General features: G+C 42.2%; 1 protein-coding gene across 2 annotated transcripts in view; it reads left to right on the top strand.

Moving 5' to 3' along the window:
• Nucleotides 1-26,651, top strand: part of RASA2 (RAS p21 protein activator 2) — a 214,396-nt gene that overhangs the window by 86,285 nt on the left and 101,460 nt on the right. For both annotated transcript variants that reach the window (XM_077488567.1, XM_077488568.1), the window contains exons 5-8: nt 7,725-7,798; nt 18,584-18,667; nt 24,935-25,007; nt 26,084-26,160. In XM_077488567.1, coding sequence (XP_077344693.1) covers nt 7,725-7,798; nt 18,584-18,667; nt 24,935-25,007; nt 26,084-26,160 — 308 coding nt within the window. The remainder of the gene's footprint in view (nt 1-7,724; nt 7,799-18,583; nt 18,668-24,934; nt 25,008-26,083; nt 26,161-26,651) is intronic.

A 26,651-nucleotide genomic window follows, 5' to 3' on the forward strand; every position in this document is an offset into this window, starting at 1 on the left:
ATCTTGTGGCTGTTAACACATGCAAGGCCAAATGTTTACCATTCTTGGGCATATTTGATGGTAGACTGAGCTGGAATATTGTCGGGTTGAGCTTAATGTGTATTTGTTAGTGTGTAAAATGGCTTTTACGTCTGATCAAAATGTGTGTCTCTGGGCATGATCAGTACATAGGAACTCTGCTTCATAAGCATTGCTGACATCTCCAGGATTGGTCAGGGAGATTGGGAATGAAGGAATGTAAGAGGAATATGGTACCAACCATAGAGAATCTTGAATTGATTCTCCTTGTAGCGTGTAAAAAATAGAAGATTTATATGCATTTCCCCAATTTTGCTCCACTCTTTAGAAGTGGATTCTCGACTTAAAATCGATTTCAATGTCCTATAACCATGTCTAGTAAATGTCGGGACTCGGGGATATTACAGTTTTTGTTAGAAGAAATGGATTGAGCCTGCTACAAATTGTTTTAAAGTGGTATTAAACTTTTTATTGTTTTAGTAAAAATAATTTTTTTTTTTTTAAATGTTCTACTGCTTTTGCAAGGATTTTGCACCGAACAGCCCTGAACCACCTCTTCTGGGTTCCCCTGCCAGCCTTCTTTGCACCTCCTCTTCTCTGTGTGCCACCATAGGAAGTCGTTTCCTATAATGAAACATGTGCAGGTTCACTCCCAAACCAGGCTGTGTGTGTCTACACAATGTGGCTGGACCACACCCCCACTCCCTCCTTACTGGATTTAATTGACATCAGCAGGAGCCGATGGCTCCCGCTGCTATCAATTTGCCCTGTGAGACCAGGGAGAAAAATTGGCGCTGCTGCAGACTGGCATATATAATATAATTATATGCCAGTGACCTGCTCCTGCTGTGATTGGACACAGTGGGAGCCAATTAGTTGGTCTGATGGATGCAATATCTGTTAGGACCAAACTGATCATTCCTGCGAGTGGCAGAGCAGCAGTCTGCATATGTAAACAAGGCAGATTGCTGTTCTGCGAGAAGGGGAGGTAGTGATCTTGTTTCTGCTAAGCAGGAACACAAATCTCTGCCTCCCCACACAGTTGACAAGCACTCCCTAGGAACACATTTAACCCTTTGATCACCCCTGATGTTAACACACCCTGCAGTAAGTTGCTGATCCCCACCATTACTAGTAAAAATAACAATTCTAGACATCTATCCCTTAATTTGTAGATGCTAAAACTTTGCGCAAACCAATCAATATACACTTCAATAAAAAATGTACCAGAATACAAATTGACCTAAATTTATAAAGAAATGAGATCTTTAAAAAAAAAAAAAAAAATTATTGGGTATGTTTTTTATAGCAGAAAGTAAAACATATAGTTTTTTGTTTTTTATAGCGCAAAAATAAAAAAACTGCAGAGGTGATCAAATCCCACCAAAAGAAAGCTCTATTTGTGAGAAAGAGGACATACATTTTATTTGGGTACATCATCGCAATTGTCAGTTAAAGTAACACAGTGCTGTATTGCAAAAAATGGCCTGGTCATGAATGGGGGTAAATCTTCCAGAGGACAAGTGGATATACATTGCTGAGTGCTCCATTTATGGTTAAAGTGGTTCTAAAGGCTGAAGGTCTTTTACCTTCAAGCATTCTATGCATGAAGGTATAAAACCTTCAGTGCTCAGCTCCTTCTAATACTAACCTGATCTCTATCCAGCGATATGCTTGAAAGCAGTGACTCTCCTGGGTCTCTCGCTCCTCATTGACTGAGATACAGGAGCCATTGGCTCCTGCTGTCAATTACAGCCAGTGAGGGGGGAGAGCGAGGCTGAGCCACGCTCTCTGTGTATTATGGATGCAGAGAACGGGGCCTGGGAGTGAAAATGTATGAGTGCCTCCATAGAAAAGCCCAGAGTGCCAGCGGGGGACCAGAGAAGAGGAGAATTGGGACTGCTCTGTGCAATGGTTTTGCACAGAGTGGTTAAGTCAAACCTGTATATTTAAAAATTGCCTTTACACACCCTTTAATATCCATATCTGCATCACAACAAAAGTGACATTCACTTCCTCACCAACACGTTCAGATCTACCTCTGGTTCTAATCAATCTGCTAAAATACCTTGTACATGGGTAGAGATTATTGCCCACTATTTGCACTGCTGTTTGTATGACATTCTCTTTTACGTGTAGAATTTAGATCAGTCAAATTCTGGCCACTAGTATACCCGGTGATTGCATAAGCTGGTCAAAATGTTTAGGTCTTTTGACATTGAAATGATTTTGGACTTTATTCCCTGAACATCATTCAAATAGGAGTGTTTTTCCTGTGTGACAGGGTAAGTGAGAGGTATTCCGATGGTGTATAAATTTGCTAGACAATTTAGGCAAATTCCGCTTAGACTGAATGTTCATTACTTCATTATGGACATATTAATAGGTTAAAAGCTTTGTCAAATTTTTTTTTGATTTCTACCTGCCAGATATTTAAAATGTAAACTTTTAGGGCCTTGTTCACCCCACGAGTTCCAGATGCGATTCTGCATGTGCGTTCTATACAGCAAAGAAAAGCATTTTTGATGCAGAGTAAAAATACACTGGACAGCAACTAAAAGGCCACTTTTTATGTATGTATGTGTATATATATTTAGTAAGTATGTATGTATGTATGTATGTATGTATGTATGTATGTATGTGTGTGTATATATGTGTATATGTGTATATATATATATATATATATGTATATGTGTGTGTGTGTGTGTGTGTGTATATATATATATGTATATGTGTGTGTGTGTGTATATATATGTATATGTGTGTGTGTGTGTGTGTGTGTATATATATATGTATATGTGTGTGTGTGTGTGTGTGTATATATATGTATATGTGTGTGTGTGTGTGTGTGTGTGTGTATGTATGTATATGTATGTATATATATATATATATATATATATATATATATATATATATATATATATATATATATATATATATATATATATATATATATATATATATATATATATATATATATATATATATATATATATATATATATAAATATATAAATATATATATAAATAAATAAATAAATAAATAAATTATGTTAATCACGAGTATGCCGTCCCTTCAGAGAGCGCGCAGTGGTAATATATCCTAAACCATGGAGGTGCACTGGGGCATTGGCAGTAAAGCACTGCTCGTTTTAGTGGAGCTTTACCTCTGTTATAGCTGCAATTTTACACCGCTTTGCGGGTGGTAGCGAGGCGCTTTGTCCTCAGGCCCTACCAAATACAGTCCTCAGCTCCCCCACTTTAATGTCCTGAGTCCCCTATGTTAGTCCTCAGCCCCCCCCTCACCCCACATTACTGTCTTCAGCTCCCCCCATTTTAATGTGAGGTGAGGGGGGGCTGAGCACATTAAAGTTGTGTATTCTGAGGGCTGGAATGTGGGGGGGGGGGGGGGGGGGTGGGGGCGGCTAACATTAATGTTGGTGGCTGAGGACAGTGATGTGGGGGCCAATGAGGACAGTAATGTGGGGTGGCTGAGGACCGTATGAGGACAGTAATGCAAGGGGACAATGTAAATAGGGACAGAGCACAGTACTGTCGGGAGGGGTTGATATCAAGGAAGTGTGAGAAGATTACTGTGAAAGGGGTGGAGGGAGGTGATGTAAAGGGAGACCTGAGGACACCCATCAAGAGGGGATCTTGATGTGAAGGGGGCGGGGACTGTTATGAGCAGTGGGGTCTGAGGACGCTGATGTAGGAACGGGTTCAGATCTGTGTGTGTGCATTAGGTGCACATGTTGTGCACCTAATAAAGAAACATGGAGAAAGGTCATTGACCACTTATTTTGTTTCAAAATCAAGGCGCATGGTGCTGCAGCAACATGTGGTTTGGCACGTGTACCGACATGATATTCGGACCTCTGCTGGAAGAAAATTTTACAGACTGGACCTCAGCGAATTTTAATTCAACACCCATGATCTATATGATCTATGCATGTTTGAAGGAGTAAAAGTATTGGATGCATCTTTTAAAGTGGTGTTGTGATAACACATGAATAGATATAAGCTATACCTAATCACTTTAAAACGGTAGTGCTGCGAGTAGTGTTTTTTTCATTTGTAAATATGTGTAAGCTGCAGGGCCACTTCACGGCACCCCAGTGTACTGCCATTCTAAGTCTCTAAATTTTGAGATCCTCCAAAGTTGGAGCACATATATAATAATGGCTAGATTAAGGGCAAGTATGCCTGCCCCTCCTTAAAGGTATAGGAATGTCCTGGACACTCAGCAGAAGCACAATGGCAGCAAAGGTATCCCGTGCATCCCCTCACCAATTGTACAAACAAATGGTAACTACTCCAACCAATAACTGGCCTGCAGCAGCAAGGAGCACACAGAAGGGCGATGTACATTATAATGTCAAAAGTATTGGGACACCTGCCTTTACACACACATTAATTTGACATCCCAGTCTTAGTCAAAAGGGTTCAATATTAAGTTGGCTCACCCTTTTGTAGATATAACAGCTTCAACTCTTCTAGGAAAGCTGTCCACAAGGTTTAGGGGTGTGTACTTGGCAATTTTTTGACTGTTTTTCCAGCAGCACATTTGTAAGGTCAGTCACTGATGTTGGACAAATCCTGGCTCGCAGTCTCCGCTCTAATTAATCCTAAAGGTGTTCTATTGGGTTGAGACAAGGACTCCGCGCAGGCCAGTCAAGTTCCTCCACCCTAAACTCGCTCATCCATATCTTTTATGGACCTTGTGGTGCATGGTCATGTTGGAACAGGAAGGGGCCATCCTCAAACTGTTCCCACAAAGTTGGTAGCATGAAATTGTCCAAAATGTCTTTATGCTGACGTCTTAAGAGTTCCCTTCACTGGAATGAAGGGCCAAGCCCATCCCCTGAAAATCAACCCCACACCATAATCCCCCCCCCCCCCTCCACCAAATCATTTGGAGGGGTGGCCAAAGATGTTTGGCAATATAGTGTGGATTAGCGTGTTTTGGGGTGGAGGAACTTGACTTGCCTGCAGTGTCCTGACCTCAACACGATAGAACACCTTTGGGATAAATTTAGAGCGGAGACTGCAAGCCAGGCTTGTCCAACATCGGTGCCTGACCTTACAAATGCGCTTTTGGAAGAATAGCCCAACCTTCCTAAGTACTCCTAAACCTTGTGGCAGCCTTCCCAGAAGAGTTGAAGCTGTTATAGCTGCAAAGGTTGGACCAACTCAATATTAAACCCTACGGAATGAGATGCCATTAAAGTTCACGTGCGTGTAAAGGCCTCCAAATACTTTTGATGATATAGTGTATGTTAAAAAATTAACAAAGATAAATTGAACTCAAAATCACTAGTTCACATTGTGCATAGAAGCAATTTCCTTTATAAACTGGAAATGTGTATCTAATAATCACAGGTATTAATAGTTTTCATCTGGGTTTGCCTGTATAATGTAATGCGGTTGTTCAGCCACTCCCAGAATCTAATTATTTGGTACTCAGGACTGGTTAGTGCTGAAAATCCAGCAGCTATCCATAAATTTTCTTTTCCAGAGAAAGGGATGGACTGTTCACATTTTTAAAGTTTCCTTGTAAAGCTGCAGCGGAAATGCCTTTCTGGAATTACTACACAGACAACTCCACCTTGATCTAGCACAATTAACAAATATCTTTCAGCATAAAGTTGTGAAAGAAACTACTTGCACGGTGACCTCATCCACTTTTGCAAATTAAGATCCAATCTTTCGTGTCCTCCCTTCAGGGACTTGTTAGGTTTGACCATATGGTCAAACCTAACAGGTGAAGCAAAAGCTGGGTGATTCTCTGCCTAAAGCTTGAGGCAGAAGTGCCATAGATGATCCCATGCAGTAGATATCTAGCTGTGAGGCTGTAGGGACAGGAAGTGTATTGCTATATTATAGGAGTATTTAAGATGAAGGGGTGGAATTTACTATAGCTGAAGAGTGCAAAATCTGGTGCAGTTGTACATGGTGGCCAATCCGCTTCTAACTTCAGCTTGTTCAATTAGGCTTTGACAATAAAACCTGCAATCTGATTGGCTTCTCTGCAGAGTTGCACCAGATTTTGCACTCTCCAGTTTTAGTGAATCAACCCCAAAATGTCAATCCCCCTGGAATGGTCAGCAGGATGCTTTATATAACTTGCTAGAAAACATCACGAGAGCCCTTAGGCCTCATGCAAACAGCTGGCTCTTGGGAGATGTTACAAAAAAATCCTTGATCTGTGCATGAATGAAATACTTGTCTAGCACACAATGCGAACTGAATCGCCTCTAGGCAGGTAAGCCTTTAGAAGTGGGCATTCCTAGGCAGGTTGCATTTGCATGCAGCCTCCCCTAGATAATCCTCACATAGAATGCTGAGCCCCCATGATTGAAAGAACTGAAAGGTCTCTCCAGGGACAGTCAGGCAGGTGAGGAAAGAACTAGATGATGCTGGCCATCCTGATTGCTCTGACTTGCTGCAGCTTCTATTGCATACTGTGAGAAGTTCAGAGTGCAAATCAGAATTTCTGTACAGGGGAGAACCCTGAACATCTGTACAAGGGAGAACCCTAAACATCTGTAAAAGACTGAAGGTAGGTCCAGAGTTCAGCTTTGAGTGTCTGGACAGCACTGCAAGGCACTTCTGTACCCATCCACAGACCTAACATTTAGAGCAATGGTTGTCCACTTATGAGGTATAGGGTCCTCAACTGTGGCCCCAATACACCAACAAATGAATGAACATAATGGTCATAATGTAATGCTATAGAGGACAGTAAGGCCCCTTTCACACCGAGATGGTTTTCAGGCGCTATAGCGCCTGTGTAGCGCCTGAAGAAACCAGCCCCTTTCACTCCAGTGTGAAAGCCCGAGGGCTTTCACACTGGAGCGGTGCGCTAGCAGGACAGAAAAAAGTCCTGCTAGCTGCATCTTTGGAGCGGTGAAAGAAGCAGTGTGTTCACCGCTCCTACCCATTGAAATCAATGGGACAGCACGGCTATACCGCCGGCAAAGCGCCGCTGCAGCGACGCTTTGCGGGCGGTTTTAACCCTTTTTCGGTCGCTAGTGGGGGTTAAAGCCACCCCGCTAGCGCCCGCAGACCGCAGCTAAAACAATGGTAAAGCGCCGCTAAGAATAGCGGCGCTTTACTGCCGACGGCCGCACCACCCCAGTGTGAAAGGGGCCTTAAAGACTGCATTTTGTACTAGAAGGAATGCTGGTCAGACTGTGAACATATACAGATTTGGGGACATGTTAGAGGACAATGATAATACTCCTTTTAAATATCCATGCTGCCACTCCAGCTCCAGATTGCTGGGGTCCTAGGTTGCTAAATATCAAAGAGATACGTGTGGCTTTCAGCTGCAAGTTGAGAACCTGGGACTTGGGGGGCTTAATCTAGCCTTTTCTCAGGTGTGACATTTTTAACACCTGGATGGTAGTGAGTCCCAAATTTTCAGTTTGCTTTGATGGAAAATGTGTACTGTATTAATACAGCAGTTTTAATAATGGGCTTGAGCAGCCAGATGCCTAAAAGTGCTAAATGTTGTGGCATTGCTGTGACTAAATTGTTGGATGTGTTGTATATCAATACTTCTATATTGGAAATTTTACACAGCTTTTGTACATCAGCCCTGGCTTGTGGTAATGTACCTTTATTATAAACTTGTGTGACAGTGAGTTTTGTAATATTAACCATAAGAACATGCTTCACAATTATTTTTTTTTTTTTAAATAGGGAAAAGTCCACCTGGAGCTGAAATTAAATGAACTGATTACAGACAATGGATCTGTGCAGCAGCTTATGGTACAGTAAGTATATCTAGGCCTATGTAGTGAGTGGCATATTGCAAGTCTGCATTGTGTTTCGTGGTCAGTGCAACAAGCTCTGTAAAGCCACCAGGACACTTCCTTTTTTCCGTAACTTGCAAAGAGAGGAAGCGTAGGTGGCTGCATAGAGTGTTTGAATAAATACAAATGACTGTTAACCTCTTCCCATCTGCCAAGCATAAAAAGGCCATAAATTCACTGGGTGGAAACGTATTTATTGTTTGTTTGTTCGCTGTATGCAAAGAGCCCCCTTACTATTTTGTAATATATGCCAGCTCTAATTTATTTATATCTTTTTGCTTTAACAAAAAATAAATAAATTAAAATATGGCTTGGTCATGCTATGTTCGTTGAGCTGTGTTTTTTTTTTTTTTTTTTTTTTTGTACACCACCGTACATGTATAGTGTGAAGGGGGCACATAGACAATTGTTTACAACACATACATGCTTGATGTTGTGAAAAAAATACATCTCAATGGAAGTATTGTGAACAAGGGAACCAGAGGCTGCCTTTTCATAATGCAGAATTACGCATTCCAAACAGTTACTGAGATGGTTGGTCCATGCATGTTTATCCAGAGTATTTACCAAAGAAACCAACCGAAGAGATTGTAGTGGCTGATTTTTTTTTTGTAGCTAAATGGGCAAGCCTGATAAAGATTCAAAGGCTCTTTGCCCATCGATCCCCTCTTCTTTTGATTGGCAGTGGACAGATCCACTACCAATGGCTATAGAATCTGCCTGCTGTCAATTACAAGGAGGGAATTAGTCCATCAGCTTCCCCATCAGGCTCTGAAGCAAACATCCTGGACAACCAGTGACAGGTGAGGAAGAGGTAGCAGTGATAATGTACCGCTCTGCTGCCCAGTGTACAGAGGCGGGCTCTCTGCACATCACAGTTTAGTTGGTCTGAGTTATTAAAAGTTTTGTGTATGAACTGTAGGTAGTTCTTTTTGAACTTTGTGAAGCAATAGAACCAACTGAATCTGCTACATGTTTTGGTAGAGCTAGGGAAACTGGAAGAATGGAGTTTTGAATCTGGTACAGGCCATACTTCAGAAAAGTGGCAGCATTGCTTTATTGAATCCCTGCTCCCCCATATGTTTCTCTGAGTAAGCTTCATTATTTTAGAAAAGTGAAACTTGTTCTCCTGAGTTTAATTGAAAACTTCACCTTGTAAAACAATCCATACATTTTAAAATGGATATGAAAGGCAAACAATTTGTATGGATGTAAGAAAAAATTATAACCACCCCCCCTTCTTATAATTTATCACATTCCCTTTCTTTTCAGCTGCATAAAAGCTAGGGGGGGAGAAGCGGCTGTACACTGATCTTCCCAGTGAATGGCTGTGTGTGTGGGGGGGGGGGGATCAAGTCTGATCGTTGGAGGAGAGCAGGCTGAGTTCCTGGCTGGAGAAATGACCACAGGGGCTCTGCCTAGTGTGGTCAGTTTTTAATAGGTTTTTTAACTCAGTTTTTTTACCTCAATCCGGCTACTGTACACATTAGTGATTACTAGTGGTTGATGGAACAAATGTATCCCATGCATAAGATAAAGGTTCAAGGTGTGAAAAAAAAAAGTTAAACTCAGCATCTACAAATACTGCAGCTGCTGACTTTTAATAGTCGGACACTTACGTGTCCCAGGGTCCAGCGATGCAGAGGAACGAAGCCCTGCTAGTCTCCCCCTCCTCTCTGCGGTGCTGGCATTGTCACTTTGGGCGCCTGGCTGTGGCTTCACAGCCGAGCATGCAGTGCGCATGCGCGAGCTGCGCTGTGACTGGCTGGGCAATTGTCTGTGATGTGTCCCATATGATTGCCAAGAGCGAGGGGGAGAGAAACTTGCTTCCAGTGCCGTGGTAGGGTTTGGAGAGTATTGAAACTGCAGAAGAAAACCGATTTATTTTTATCTTGATCGTACAGTACAGGACTCCTTAGACCCTGGGTTACAGGCTTGTACTTGCATACGCCTGTAATTGGTCTCAAGTGACACCTGTTTGCAAGAGGTGCTGTCCGCTCCACACTGCTGTGATCCATCCACTGGTGGATGCCAGTACTGCGACCCAAAGATGACATAATACTACCAAAAGGGGAAAGCTCCCCTGGCAGTTCCAGACTGCCAGGAGCCACCTGCTGGTGGACCACAGTACTGCCAGCCAAATATCAGGCAGTGTCATCAGCGGATGGAACCTTCCCTGACACCAACTGTGCAGTGTTGTGTGTGAGATGGAAAGTCTATCTCGAATCTGGAACCCAGCACTGTGTACTGTATGTAGCTGAAGTACTGCAGTGCTTAGAGCCAATGCAGCACTTGGGGAAGTAAATAGTTTGGACCGGCTTGCTCCAAACAAACTGTTTAAGGGGGCAGAAAACATTGAAATCAGCTGTAACCCTGGGTTGCTGCAGTTTCGCTCTGGACATACCTACACTATAGTCCTCATCCTACTCAATAAGTACTCTACAGGGAAATATATTCTCCTGTAGCTGTGGGGCAGACCAAGCTAAGGAGCCATGACAAAACTGAAGGTCCACATTTCCTCTGCTGATGCACACAATGCTAAAACACTTAGGGTGATTGTAACACCAGTATCCGCATCTGATTTTTGCTCTTTTTCAGGCATGCAACAAGTGGTTTACCTGACCAAAGCAGAATTCTATGCATTTATTTCACAGTTCCTCGGACAAATAATTGCTTTAAAGTGTAACTAAAGGCAAAACATTTTTTTCATTTTGGATAGAATGGTAAGGAGTTGAAACAACTGTCAGTTTTAGTGCCTTCTGTACCCTCATTAGGGAGATTCACCCTTTCTACTTGTCATATTTACTTACCATTATCATTGAAGGTGAAAGTAAAAGAAAATCCCCCATTTTGGGTTGACATTAGAACAGTAATCAAGGGGAAATCTTCCAATAGGCACACTAGTACTGATGACACCCTGGGATTCCTTCACCTTGGAGGGATTTCCTCAGTTCCTTTTTTGGCTATGGGACAAAGAGTGAAGGATAGGAAATCTACCCAATGGGACAAAGATGGCAAAAAAAGAAAATAAGCTTAGAGATTGTAACCCTACTTTACTACAAAAAAACAAAAATAAAAACTGTTTTGCCTTTAGTTAAACTGTAATACAGCCATCTTTATCCGAAGCTAAAAAAACGCCACAGAACGGGAACAAACAGGACATAGTGGCGGTATTTGAGGATGCTGTGTAAGATTATGCTTTACCAGACTGCCATATAATTAAGTAGTTGTAAACCTTACTCGTGATAAAAAAATTTTTGTAAAGGGAAATGTAAAGCCACACGATCAGATTTTCTGACGGGAATTGTGTGATGACAGGCTGTTGGCGGAAAATTCGACCATTTGTACGGTCCATCAGATAATTATTGGCCAATTGTCCAGAGTATGTCTGTTGGATTTTCCGAGCATGTACACAAGTCCATCGGACAAAAGTCCAAAGTACAAACACGCATGCTCTGAAGCAAGGACGAGCCGTAAGCTCGTCTTGTAAACTTGCGTTCCTAATGGAGAATTAACATTCGTGACGTGGCAAATTATGAAATGTAGAAATGCAGTGCACAGTTCTCTTCTTCTTCTTTAATGTGATAATGAAGCTGCGTTGCTGGTGATACTGATGGAGTGTTGCCAAACATATTTTCAAAGGCTTTTTGTTTCTAGTGATATCAAGAATTGTATGCTTGTGTTTGTTTTTTTTTTTTTTTTGGGGGGGGGGGGGGGGGCAAGTTACCACAACACCATTATCCCGTCGTTTTTAAGATTATAGATACAACTATGTTGGTGTGCCTTGTCGCTTTGGGGGGGCAAGCCAGGACGGCCAGGTTCAAGCGCTGTCATTGTTTCTGCTGGTAAAGTAGCCTCAGTTGCAACTGAGGCAAGATAGTTGGCTGCATTCTTCTGCATAAAATTATGCAGAATGCAGCAGCTTAAAATTATGTAGTTCAGTTTGTATTCGGCTATGTTTATGGCCGTTTGGAATAAGCGGGACCAGCTGGCCATTATGCCAAAGGCATTCTCCACCACCCTTCTGGCACAGGCCAGCCAGTAATTAAAAACCCTCTGGTCTGGGGTCAGGGTTCTCATGGGGAATGGCCTCATCAAATGCTCCCCCAGCGCAAAGGCCTCATTCGCAACAAAGACAAACAGGAGACCCGCCACGTTATCAGCGGGAGGTGGCAAGCCCAAGCTGTCATTCTGGAGCCATCTATAAAATTCAGTCTGGGTGATGACTCCTCCATCCGATATATGGCCATTTTTCCCCACGTCTAGATGCAGAAACCCATACGTCGCTGACACCACCGCCAACAACACAATACTACTGTACCCGTTGTAGCAGTATGACCCTGAGTTGGGGGGGTGGGATGATCCGGACATGCTTCCTATCTATAGCACCACCGCAGTTGGGAAAGGCCCACTGCTGGGCGAATTGGGAGGCCACAGTCTGCCATTCCTGTGGGTTTGAAGGAAACTGGAGTTAAACCAAAAAAAATTGTACTTTTGCACATACCGTATATACTCGAGTATAAGCCGAGATTTTCAGCCTCTTTTTTGAGGCTGAAAGTGCCCCCCTCGGCTTATACTCGAGTCACCGCTGTCTGCCCGCTCGATCAGCGTGTCGAGCAGACAGACAGCGGCCATTCTAGAATTCAAAAGCCGCGCCTCCGGCTCCGCCTTCGCCTGTGATAGGCGGAACACTGAATTTCCCAGCAGCCTGTGTTCCGCCTATCACGGGCATCGTCTCATCCTCGTACTACGGACGAGGATGAGACGATGCCCGTGATAGGCGGAACACAGGCTGCTGGGAAATTGAGTGTTCCGCCTATCACGGACATCCGATAGGCGGAACAGCAGTCAGTGGGAAATTGAGTGTTCCGCCTATCACCGACGGAGGCGCGGCTTTTGAATCCTAGAATGGCCGCCGACGAAGAGCTGAAGGACGGAGGCTCGGCTCGGGACGGGCCGGGCCGGGACGGGACGCAGGCTGGACGGGACGCAGGCTGGACGGGACGCAGGCTGGACGGGACGCAGGCTGGACGGGACGCAGGCTGGACGGACACAGGCAGGCTGGACACAGGTAGGCTGCACGGACACACACACACACACACACACACACACACACACACACACACACACACATGCATGGACACATGCGTGGACACACACACACACACACACGGATGCATGGACACACACACACACGGATGCATGGACACACACACACACACACACGGATGCATGGACACACACACAGGGATGGATGGACCCACAGGGATGGACGGACACACAGGGATGGACAGGCATGTCTCACCCTCGGCTTATACACGAGTCAATAATTTTTTCCAGTTTTTTGGGGGTAAATTGGGGGCCTCGGCTTATATTCGGGTCGGCCTATACTCGAGTATATACGGTAACATTGCAAGCAGATTAGGCACAAACATTCTTGGCCAACATAAGTATAACACTTATTGAAATGAGTATTTAAAAACAAAAGTATAAGGTCCACTTATCAGATCAACCCCCCCCCCCCCCCCCAGCTCATTGGAAAACTTTTTATTGGGGGGGGGGGGTGTTTTGGACAGGTAACTGTCTCCACTGCATTGAGAGCTGAATGTAAAAGTAATGTGTGTTACTTTGGCCAGCCCCTCCTTACTTACACTATTGGCAGCCCACTAAGAAGTGAGAAGAAGTAGTGGTAAGAAGTGTCATAATCGAAAAATATGAATAGACACTGTACAAATTGAAGCACATTTTTTACATTCTGAAATTGCCTATCAAGATGAAAGGAGAACAATTCTTTAAACAGTACTATTTGAAAGTATTCAGGCAGGCCCTTGCACTACATGCTTTGGTGAATTCATCCATAAATCTGACCACAAAAGAGGTAGGTATAGTGTGTATGGGTTGGGCAAAGTCAGCAGATAGAGGATTGGTATCGGTTGACTTAGCGGTTGGGGTGGGGGGGGGGTGTTCCAAATGAGTTTTGGCTCCAAAAAAAAAGCCTCTTGCACTCTGCCTGAATTTAAGGACAACAATAACATTTGGCCACGTTTTAGGGGGTGTTTAAGGTAATCACTACAATGGAACTGACAAAATACATTAAGTGACTAGGCTAGATGTGTATTGGCCCAGGGATAGCATGCTGGGGAGGTTAGTGAAGGTGAATCTGCATGAAGGACAAAAAAGGAGCAGTAAAAGCTTACAGCATGCACGAAGACAAAAAGGACATTCACAGTATATTACAATTATGGTGATTATGGAATGAATAAATTAATACATTAGCAAACATGAAATGCCTAGAATGTGATGTTAAAGGATACAACTTGCCTTAATACAGTCCTTTTGCAGGACCTGAATGATGGCAGAACAGGTCTCTGGAGTAATGAATCCCAGCGCCAGGATTATTCTCCTGGAGCTCCTGCAGCAAAGGCATATGAGAGAATTGGTCACGATTAAGTAACCAATTCTTGGTCCATGAACTCTGCCTCCCCCTGTTCATGGACTGGACTTGGGTCAAAGCAATAACCCCAACAACAGCACGAACTCTACAACAAGTACATAACAGCAACATGGCTAGAAAATGGTCGGCTGCTCAGAACAAACTGACAGAAGGCACTGAAAATCAGACAGGACCTGAGAAGAACGAGCTGAAAATCAGAAACAAGCGGACAAGAACGCACTGAAAAACAGTAGCAAACTATAAATAGAATGCACTGAAAGATGGGAACGAACTGACAACACGCACTGAAGAACAGATGCGAACAGACAAGCACAATCCGATAAGCAGAGACTAACTGAAAAGCACGAGGCTGAAAAGTGCGAAACGTCTCTCCCCAAACTTCTACTAACACGAGATAAACACGAGATTAGCAGAAGGAGCCCAATGGCTAACGCACTGGCTATTGGATTTCCTTTTTATCGGCTCGTTGTATGTGTTGTACGTCACTGAGTTCTCACATTCACAATTGTTGGCCAACATTCGTGTGACCGTGTGTATGCAAGACAAGTTTGAGCCAACAACCTTTGAACAAAAATCCACAGTTTTGTGGTCGGAAAGTCCGATCGTGTGTACGGGGCATTAGACTTTTACTAGAATTGACTTTCATTTATCTCTTGGATTGACGTTTTACAAATAATTAACACTATTTATGGGCTTTATATACTACTGCAGTTTTTTGGTCTTGGCACTGCAGTTTTTTGGTCTTGGCTGGCTTTGTTTGCATCTTTTCATAATATTCCTGTATACTTTGCCTGTGTTCTGTACTCCTAAAATATGGAATTTACAGATATGAAAAAAGACAAATACATTTTTACTTAGGTATACCTCAACTCTGAGCGACAAAATGTGGAAACAAATCCAAACAATCACATTTGTCTGATTTTTTTTTTTTTTTTTTTTTTTTTTTTTAAAGAATTTATTTGCAAATTATGGTGGAAAATTATTTTGTCAATATCAACAGTTCATCTCAATACTTTGTTATATATCCTTTGTTGGCAATGACAGAGGTTAAACGTTTTCTGTAAGTCTTCACAAGGTTGTCACACACTGTTGCTGGTATGTTATCCCATTCCTCCATGCAGATCTCCTCTAGAGCAGTGATGTTTTGGGGCTGTCGCTGAGGAACACAGATTTTCAACACCCTCCAAAGGTTTTTCTATGGGGTTGAGATCTGGAGACTGGCTAGGCCACTCCAGGACCTTGAAATGCTTCTTACAACGCCACTCCTTCATTGCCCGGGCAGTGTGTTTAGGATCATTGCCATGCTGAAAGACCCAGCCACGTTTCATCTTCAATGCCCTTGCTGATGGGAGGAGATTTGCACTCAACATCTCACGATACATGACCCCTGTTCCCTTTGCAGAGAAATGGCCCCAAAGCATGATGTTGCCAACCCCCATACTTCATAGTAAATATGGTGTTCTTTGGTTGTAACTCAGCATTTTCTCTCCTCCAAACAAGACGAGTTGTGTTTCTACCAAACAGTTCTACTGGCCATATGACTTTCTCCCAATCCTCTTATGGATCATCCAAATGCTCTCTAGCAAACCTCAGTTGGGCGCGGACATGTACTGGCTTAAGCAGGGGGACACGTCTGGCACTGCAGGATATGAGTCCCTGGCGGCGTAGTGTGTTACTGATGGTAGCCTTTGTTATGTTGGTCCCAGCTCTCTGCAGGTCATTCACCATGGGGTGAGATCTTGCGCGGAGCCCCAGATCAAGGAAGATTATCAGTGGTCTTGTATGTCTTCCATTTTCTAATTATTGCTCCCACAGTTGATTTATTCACACCAAGCTGCTTGTCTATTGCAGATTCGGTCTTCCCAGCCTGGTGCAGGTTTACAATTGTGTTTCTGGTGTCCTTCGACAGCTCTTTGGTTTTCACCATAGTGGAGTTTGGAGTGTGACCGTTTGAGGTTGTGGACAGGTCTTTTATACTGATAACAAGTTCAAACAGGTGCCATTAATACAGGTAATGAGTGGAGGACAGAGGAGCCTCTTAAGGATGATACAGGTCTGTGAGAGCCAAAAATCTTGCTTTTTTTGTAGGTGACCAAATACTTATTCTCCACCATAATTTGCAAATAAATTCTTTCAAAAATCAAACAATGTGATTGTCTGGATTTGTTTCCACATTTTGTCTCTCATAGTTGAGGTATACTTATGATGACACTTGCAGGCCTCATCTTTTTTTTAAGTGGGAGAACTTGCACAAATGTTGGCTGGCTAAATACTTTTTTCCCCACTGTACAAAGAACATAGCAATACAACATAAGTTAAAATATGAATTTTTCCTATCAGGTTATATAATATGTATTAGGATATATAAGGTGATATTTTTAATGAAGTGGTATATTTCAAGGGGACCCTTTTTCAAAAAACAAAACAAAACATGTATGGTAGATGTACTCAGTTTATTTCTTCCATTCTACTCAATACCTGGGACCAAGGAGCTGTTGATGAATGCCAATTAAAAGCTATCATCCAGTGGATTGAGTTAAACAGTGTGTGTATTAGTCTAATATGCTGTGTGGGTACATTAGGTATAGGCGCAAACAATAAACACATCTTGGGGTGAGGGGAATTTTTTTGTCTACAATATGTTCAATCTTAGCAGCTGCTTGTAGCCATATGGGTTTCAAATTTTGCAGTTCCAGAAGGTATGCAAGATGGTACCTTGATCTGGGCATCCACTGAAACATGTGGGAGATACCGATGGATAAAATTAGTTTATTTTGTACGCGGTTAGGTACCATCTAGTGTGTTTCTCTCTCTGAAATTGAGCAAGGACATTTCAGAAAGTTTTGGATCATAGTGGTCCATTGTGGTAGTATAAAAGATTGGTCCAAGTCAATTTCTCATTGAAGCATTGGTTTTGACTTTTCGGAGAGAGAAAGTGAATTTTAAGCAGCAGTAAATAAGAGATCAATCCTCTCTTGATGAGAAGATTCAGATTTGTTCAAATTGGGAATAAGGGGGTTTCAATGTTGGAGAGAGGTATTTTTGGTAGAATGTTTCAATTTGAGTATACTGGGGTAATTCTGAAATTGGGAGATTGTATAGTCCACACAAATTTGAAAAAAGGTGAAATGTTTTTAGGGATTTCAATCAAAGCAGGGAGTTTGCATAATTTCCATATACAGAAAGTGCTGCTATTTCTAAATGCTGGGGGAGGGGGGGGGGGGGGTCCGTGTGTGTGTGTGTGTTGTTTGTTTTTTTTTTTTTTTTTGTTTTTTTTTGTTTTTTTATATAACCCTCTCTCAAGGCCCTATTATGATTGGGATACCTTAGTCCAGGGCTCAAAATTGAGCTACTAGCCAGGCCTTAAAACTGAGTTTCAGCCATTTCTGTGTTTTATGAAGTGTAACTGCTGACTTTTAATAAACATACACTCTCACCTGTCCCACTTTTAGATGTAACTCCACTGTAGGAGTTACTCGCCACCAGTTGCCCCACCCAACCCTTACTCTGCCCCTAATCATGTCCTCATAAATGATCTCATCAACAACTTTATCAGTACCCATCAGTGCAGCCTCACTAGTTTACAGAGATTTGAGACAGGAGTGCTGGTTGGATCGAATAGAGCGGGGATCTCTCTGTGACACAGCATGGATTTGAATTGCCCAGCGGCTGCAGTCAAATGAAGTCCCGCCTCCTTGATCGGCTTCTATGATAGACTGCACACTACTTCAATTTCCCAGCATTGGACCAGTGTGCTGTCTATCATAGGAGCCAGTTCAGGAGGCGGGCCTTGGCCATTTCAAATCCATGCTATGTCACAATGGGAGATCCCCAATCTGTGTGTGATCCAGCTCTCCTCTCTCTTCCCCAGGTTCCCGGCTGATCTCTGGGAGAAGAGGCCCCATTCACCCACGCCTGTCGACGCCACTCATCCCCACCCCACGCACGCCCTCAAGTTTTTTTTCCATTAGCCAAATGCGAGTGGAAATTTTGAGGGTTGCCTTTAGCCTGTCTGAAATGATGGAATTTGCAGTGCATTTTTCCTATTTAATATACCTGAATGCTTATACCTTTTGCTGCAACATAACCATAGGCTAAAAGCATCATCTTGTAGACCACATAGGCAGTACAGATTTGGAACCATTAAGAGCAACAACAAGGATGAATTCTCATTGGCTTTAAAAAAAAAATTGACACAGTTTTTGTTACGCTCACATGAAAAGAGGGTAAATGGGGAAATTGTCTATTTTTGCATTTCTATGTTATACTTCAGAATTGTTCTTTCTTCACAGCATATTGGCGTGTGAGGGATTACCACTTGTGAATGGGCAAAGCTGTGACGCGTATGCTGCTGTGTCTCTTGTTGGCCCATCTAGGTAAATATATACAGTACCTTGGTTTTCAGTTAAAGCTTTAAAAATAACATTTGTACTGATTTCTCTGTAACGTACTTGTTTCTCTGTTATGTAATTGTATTACTAAGAAATTTGTGTGCAACGTTTGGATTTCCGTTAACGTTCTGTCTTGTTGACATCTGCCGTGGGTTGAGGAGAATCTCTTCAGCTAGGCAGCAGTAAAACCCTGACAATGTCCTTCATAGAAAGAATTGGGAAAATTATAGCTTTACGGCTTCTAGATGGAATTCAGACCTGTCTGGTTATACTGCCACCTACAGGAGGAATGGACATGAGCAAGCACAGGATAATCGCACTCACAACCATCATGCTTCAGTTTTTTGCTACTGTTACCACAAAAGTGGACTTGTCTTTTTTTTCTTAGTTTTTATTAAGAATTTTAACAGAAATATGATTATAACAGGTACAGAGATCATACAGAGTACACAAGTAACATTCAGAAAGTTGAGTCATATAATGAGTATCATGACATGCATGCAGGCATAAGTGGCAGTGTTACCAGTTCAAAATTGAAAAAAAAAAAGGAGGCTTGCCTACATTATGTAGCTCCATATAATCAGTGAGAATAGAAAAAAGAAAAGAAAAGGTGAGTGGGGGAAAAAGAGAGAGAGGAGAACGTTGGAAAGGAGTAAGAAAACAAGGGACTGGATGGACAAGGAGGAGACCGACAGAAACCATTACCTTTTAGATTCATCAATAAGCTGGTGTTAATATGTTTGCAATCGTAATCAACAACATTAAAAGACATCTATTCAATCAGTGATTTATTTTAGACCAATCAACCCAAACCTTCCACTGGCTGTCGAAGCTCACCCGGGTCCCATTCTTGCCAGCTAATAGTGATTCTAAGGTGTAGTTTTGTCTGGTAATGTCGAGTACCTCTGAGATATTGGGGGTTCTGTTGGATTTCCAGTTTCTGGTGATCAATAATCTAGCCGCCAATAGGAGAGGGAAGTCCTCAATACCTAGGTTCAAGACCGCTAGCTCGGGTTTAATGGTGTCAAAATCCCTGAGATACACCGAAACACACTGCCCCAGAAACTGGAGGTGTTTGCAAAACCAGAACATGTGTGATATGTTGGCTACCTCACCCCAACCTCTGGACTTGTCTTTTCTGCTGTTCACTGTTGATAGATTTTTTTTTATTTTTTTTTACATTTATTTTTTTTTCCTACTAAAACACAACTTCTGGAATATTCTTGCCAGATATGTTAAATCCTGAAATTCTCTCCAGTAAGCCACTGAGCTCAGTTTTCCCAAGTTTATAATGGTGTTATTTCTGAGACAATCCTGCAGACAGCAGTGACTTACTGTCTGTGTTCTGTTCACACAGGACTAGGGCTACTTTCACACTAAGGCGTTTTTCAGGTGCTAAAAATAGCACCTGAAAAATGCCTCCCCTGCAGCCCCAGTGTGAGAGCCCAAGTGCTTTCACGCTGGAGCGGTGCACTTGCAGAATTTTAGAAAGTCCTGCAAGCAGCATCTTTCGAGCGGTGCGGGAGCGGTGACTACCGCCCCTGCCATTGTAATCAATGGGCACCACTGCCGAAGCACCTGCAAAGCGCCACCATTACAGCGGTAAAGCACCTCTAAAATTATCGGCGCTTTACCACCAATGCCCCCCTGCCCCAGTGTGAAAGTAGCCTTAGCAATTCAGGCTAGGCCTAGATATCTGGGGATCCCCTGTTGAGTTATCGGTCTAGAGATGAGGCAGATTTCTTGCCCGGAACTTTGCAGCTCACTGTTGTGGGTTCCTAGCAGACTTGTGCTAGGTTGAGGGTCATCTGTTTTTTGTACTGAGGCTGCCTGTATATTTTGTACAATATCTTTAGTAGTTGGCCATTTTTGTTAATATCACTTTTATTCTAGGCCTGTACTTGTACTTCGCAAGTTGGCCATATGAGGGAGCCCTCTAAATTATTTTTGTAATATGGGCTACTCAAGGGAAATATTGCTTTTTTTTTTTTTTTTTTACCATACCACCCCCTCCTACTACTTGACCGTTGATGCAGCTTTAATTCAGGAGCACACTTTGCTGGCATCTGTGTTCTATTTGGTGTCTATTGGAAGCATTTCAATTATCATGTTCCCCAGGACCTTGAGTGTGTAAAGCTGACTACACGCTATACAGGTTTTTTTTTTTTTTTTCTACAACTTTTAGTTCAGATTTACAAAAACCACATAATGAGGTCAAACCTAAACACTTTTAAATTTGTATGCAATCAGGCAGGCCATTGCACTACATAGTTGAAGTTAAATCTGAGGCAAACTGAAAAACAAAAATTGTATGTGTATCCAGGTTAAGGCAGCTTGGTGTTGCCCAGCCACCACACATTCAAGCACATCTACTCTGGGCATTAGCGAGCAGAGGCACCATGTTTATGTAAACCAGAGTTATAGGCCACAGTCAGTTTGTACCTTGACGCAGATGTTAATAACACTTCGTGGTCAGATTTTACTATTTGCTAAGGCAGGTTAAGAGACTGTGATCACATTGTTCTTGGGGATTTTAGGTAAGGGTATGCACTAGTTCTGCCTGACAGCATGCAGGAGTTCTTGTCCTTGGCGGCAGCTGTAGGTTTTGAATTTTGTGGGGCACTACCTGCACAACCATGTTCATTCATATTGATCTTTTCATGAATAAGCTCTGTGACAGACTGGCTTGTAGTTATCAGTGGAACACAACCTCAGTGATTGCTGCATTCAAAGTCCATTGACACTTTCTCCAGCTCTCTGAAAGTCCATACCACAGTACAGACATAGAGCTGAAGGAAGAGTCTGCAGGAGCCTTTGTATTGCTTCCACAATTCACTAATCACAGATGCAGTGCTTTGCAGGCACGTTTGCAACATATATATATATATATATATATATATATATATATATATATATATATATATATATATATATAATTTATTTTATTTTTATTTATTTTTTTGTGGGCAGGATACAAGCCGGAGCCTTGTTACAGGTCTTCCCAATGCCGTTGGTATTGTTGTACATGTAGGCAGTTTGGGAATCAGTTTGGGCGTTTTTTTTGGACCTTTTTTGTTTTGTTTGGCCTTCATTTCTGTCTTTGGCAAACTGAAGTGGGATTGCTCTGCATGTACAAGTGCATCACAGGACTTGGTCATATTTGGCTCTTGTGCGACAGAGGTTCCTTTATGGTCTAGTTCATCTGTATAATTGGGACCACCTCATTACCGTCTATTACCCCCACCGCTTCAACACAGACACACTGCACTTCTCTTTTCCAGGCCAGAAGCCTTCCGCAGATTGGCTATTAGATGTGAACTTCTTATCCTCTCTGCCAAATGAATCATTCAGACCCATTTTGGTCTGCGGTGAGTGTACATGAAGTACGAGTCAACAAATGGCTGTAATTTATATTTTAGCTATGCTGGTTTGTTCTTTCATATTTTGTTATTGCATGGTTCTCTATAAGTTTTCATGCATGAGCACCTTGGTTAAGGCCCTGGACTATGGAATTCTCGTATCAGAAGCAATGTTATCAGTTTGTGGCTCTGCCCTATGGCCTCTCCTCTGCACCGTGGATGTTTTACTGAAGTTTATTTCTAATACTAGCCCTGCTGCACTCTCCTGGCAATCCTTTGTGGTATACTTAGACTGTTGAGAGAGTCAGAGCAGGCTTCTTTTGGATAGCATGGCCTTGACTGTCCAGAGGTTGCAGTAGTTTGGGTGGATCCTGAGCCATTTCATTGGTCTCCGAATCAAGCTTTCCAGTCCAGGAGTCACATGACTCTCCACTTTTGAGTGAGGGCATCTTGGATATGATGGTAGCCCCCTTCCTGAGAGTGAGTTTTTCCCAGTGTCACTGCAGACCTTTGCAACACAACATTTTGTTGTCATGGACCAAGCCAGTTAGGTGCTTGGACAAATCAATTTGTCACAAGGACCATTGTCTCTGGCCTGGTGGCAGATGCCAAATTGGATCAAAACAGAAGGCTTTAACCACTAGTACCTGTGGAATGTATTGAATGGTCCATCCCCTGGGGGAAATGTGGATTACCCAAAATTGGGTATGGTCGAGAGGTACTGGAAGACAGGGCAGTATTATGACATATTCCTTCCTTTTTGCACTCAGGCGTAGACCATTGATAAGGCGGACATTTCAGGCGGCAGTCCCTGAACACGAGGGAGTGGCCTTTAGACCCATTTGACAACCTTTGTGCAGGTGGGGAACTCCAATTGTGGACTGTCTGATTACCAGGTTCATCAAAAAACTGGACCGATTTTTCTCTTGGTACTGGGATCCTCTGACGGAGGTGGCGGATGATATGGTGGCTTTGTGGGATCAGTACACCCTTATCTGTGCTTTTCTGCCCTTGAGATTTCTTCTTTGCCTCCTTTTACGGCTCAAGATAAAGGGCATACCGGTGATCCTTATTGCTCCAGGCTGTGCCAGACAATTATGATATGCCAACATAGTGAGGCTCCTGGCAGATGCTTTGTGGTCTTTCAGATCATTAGACTCTTCTGTCCCAAGGGTGATTTTGCAATCCTACTTTAGGAGTTGGAAGCATCTGTGTTTCCATCCTTTTGCTTCCCCCCCCCCTTATTTTCTTTTTTTTCTTTTGCATCCGGGTCTGGACCAGCATTTGTTGGCTCTCATCTTTTTGAGGGCCAGGTTTGTGTCTTGACTATCTTGTTTCAGAGGTCATTGGTCTTTGCCCCTGTACACACGGTCAGCCATTCTGCCAACCAAATCCGTTGGATTTTGTCCGTCGGATTTTGCCTGTCGGATCTTGTCCGAAACTGTTGCATACACACGGTCGCACTAAGTTGTCGAAAAATCCGATCATTCAGAACGTGATGACGTAATTTCGTTACGATGGGACTAGTAGCCAATAGCTTTGATGTAGGAATTTGATCAGAGCATGCGTGGCACTTGGTCCGATCAAAATTCTCTACACATGATCGGAGTATGTCCGATCGAACCAGTTGGTCGGAAAATATTTCCAACATGTTGGAAAATTGGGTCCGACGGATATTCCGACGGAATCAGTCCGATGCATACCACACACAGTCGGATTATCCGACAACACAGTCCGGTAGGACACATTCCGACGGATTCTCCGCCCGTGTGTACAAGGGCTTTCACTTCTTGGTTTAGACCTTGGTTTAGACCTTGTTCATGTAGCTTCCCGTTTGTTCCCCTGTGACTCTGAGATCTAATTCTGTTTATCCATGCTCTTCTGGTACTCTGATTTCTTGATCCATCATCTTTAGGTGACCCAGGAAGACCCTCGCCTAAATTTATGGTCCAAGGGATTGAGTTCCATCCTTTCTGGTCAAGACGCACACTATTCGATCTGTGGACTATTTTTTTTTTTTTTACTCTTTTGGGCAATCGTACAGCATTTCAAAGCTAGCTACTACCTAGTCTTTTTATGTTCTACTAGGCAGATATTCAGGACTCATCTAATGTCAACATCATGTGTTGGGTCCATCAGCTCTTTGAGCTACGTGTCGTCCTCAGTTTTTTCTTTTTGTTTTTTTTTATTCCTGCGTCTTTTAGCCTTTCTTGCTATGTTGCCAACCCAGGATGTGCAGAAGCAGCCAATATAAGAATTCCAGTGTTCCTAATGGACAAAAAAGGAAGTTAGATTTTTGTACTCACCATAAAATCCTTTTTATTGGAGGACATTGAGTGACACAAGCCCCTCCCCTCTGTGTTTACATGTTTTTGGTACTACTTGCTAAGTGTCATTTTTCTCTTGTAGGTGGCAGTGTAACCCAACAGTTTAGGAAGTTGTGTTCTTCAGTGGATTCCAAGAAAAGGACAGCGTGTGTAAAATACTTAAATGCCATTCAATTTACCTGGAGTCAGACAGACCTTGTACTAAAGGCCTCTATTTTCATAGTGTTGCCTCCATGTAGAACCAGGGGCAGGCAAACGCTGCACTCCAGTTGTGGTGAAACTACAAATCCCATTAAGCACTGTCAGACTTTAACAGCCACCAGCATGACTCCCAGAGGCAGAGACCTGACAGGATTTGTAGTTTCACTATGGATAGAGTGCCAACGTTTGCCTGATTCTGAGGTAGAGAACCTAAATATGATTGATTGCAGTCCAGCAGGCACCAGAATAAAACACTGGACTGGGGAGAGCAGGGATGTATTTCCATTCAGATTAAAATGTAGGCTAGGATTTTCTTTTTCCATATAAGAGAAAGCATAGTTTTAATTTCTGGCATTCGCTTTTAGGAACGACCAAAAGAAAACCAAAGTGAAGAAGAAAACCAGCAATCCCCAGTTCAATGAGAAGTTCTACTTTGAGGCAAGTTGAAATTGCGTGTGAGGCAATTTTAAAATTTACCTCCCACGTATAATCTGTTCTCTTTTAAAATGTGGTGGTTTGGGGATATGTGCGTTTTCATACCAGCTTGCAGGATGAAACAAAAAAATGATAATTTAAAAAAATTACTAAAGGAATTTCCCCACAACACCTCTTTGGAACACAATGGGTTGATCTGTCTCCCCCAGAGCTTGCTGCTTTCAAATATGAAAGTTATTCTTCATTGGCTGATTCTTTAGGTACCTACATCTTGCATACAACCTATTTTGTGTTGCTTGTATTTTTGTGCTACAGTAACCATTCTCTGTCAATAAAAGTATATGATGGAGAGCAGCAGTATTAACTGTGGTTTTGCCCCAGCTTTTCAGTATAGTTTTTATATTGACACTTCTAAGCTTTAAATGACCATCAAATGTAGATCAAAATGTTAGTATAATATCAAGGCAAAACTTTTTTCAATTTTCAGGCACAGTGGGCATGGATTAAAACACCTTTTTGGATCTCACAGAAAAAATGTGTAGTTCTAGCCTTCTTCCTACTGTACTAAAGAAATACAATTTTTTTTGTAATGCTTTTGGAGAGTTCTTACTGTATGTCTGCTGAAACCTTGTCAGCAGAGCATGAAGTAAGGGCAAATTTCTCTAACAGAGCCCTGCATAACAATAAATACTTGAGAGGAGCTGCAATCCTTCCCCACTCTGTCCAAAACCAAGAAGAAATGTTTTGACTGAACAAACACTTTTAGCTATACTATGTGAAAGCGTTCTTAGTATCATGCATATAACTATAGAGAAACTGAGAAGTGTGGCCTAATTTTCTATGCGTTTTTTTTTTTTCCATGTTTATTTTTTCCATCAAATTATATTTTTGGGCAGGATGTCAGCTGCGTGTTCAAATATTTTTCCCTATTATACAACCTATTTTGTGTGATGTATGTTTTGTGGCACCTTAATAGATACTAATTTTAAAGGGGGAGTTTGCAGCCTCCATATGGTGTTACTGACCATATTAATATTAATTTTTATAATAAAATGAGTACTAATAAATGTCTTTTTCAGGTGACAAGATCAAGTAGCTACACTAAGAAGTCACAATTTCAAGTAGAGGAAGAAGATATAGAAAAACTAGAAGTGAGGTTTGTAGCTCAGAATAGTATTTTTGTGTGCTAAAATCATTCGTATACCCTCTGCGTTTTGGGAAAGGTTACCCAAAGGGTTATATTTCAAAATAAAGAATTAAAAAAAAAAATCTGTAGCTTCAGTTAAACAGGTGAAAAACACATAGGAGGTATTTTACTTGCCAAAGAATTTGTCTTTTCTACCCAACGCTGACATTTAAACACCTCTTATACACAGAACAGGTCTATCTTGACACTTAAGGAAAGTAGCACTTTATCCTAGCCCTTCCTCATGTCCACATGCTTTTTGGACTATAGCACAACCATTCGGCTCATTTTGCATTTTTTCCTCCTGCAGTCCGTGCTCTGCTGCTCAGGAAATGCAAGATACTGATGCAAGTCCCATTCATGCACTTACACTGCTTAAAAATATGAATGTGCAGCACGCCTTATGATAACAAGTGATCCTCGCTTAATATATATATATATATATATATATATATATATAT

Source organism: Lithobates pipiens, unplaced genomic scaffold (assembly GCF_037356315.1).
Source record: "Lithobates pipiens isolate NorthernLeopardFrog02 unplaced genomic scaffold, aLitPip1_a1.2 Scaffold_18, whole genome shotgun sequence".
NCBI classification, from domain to species: Eukaryota; Metazoa; Chordata; class Amphibia; order Anura; family Ranidae; genus Lithobates; species Lithobates pipiens.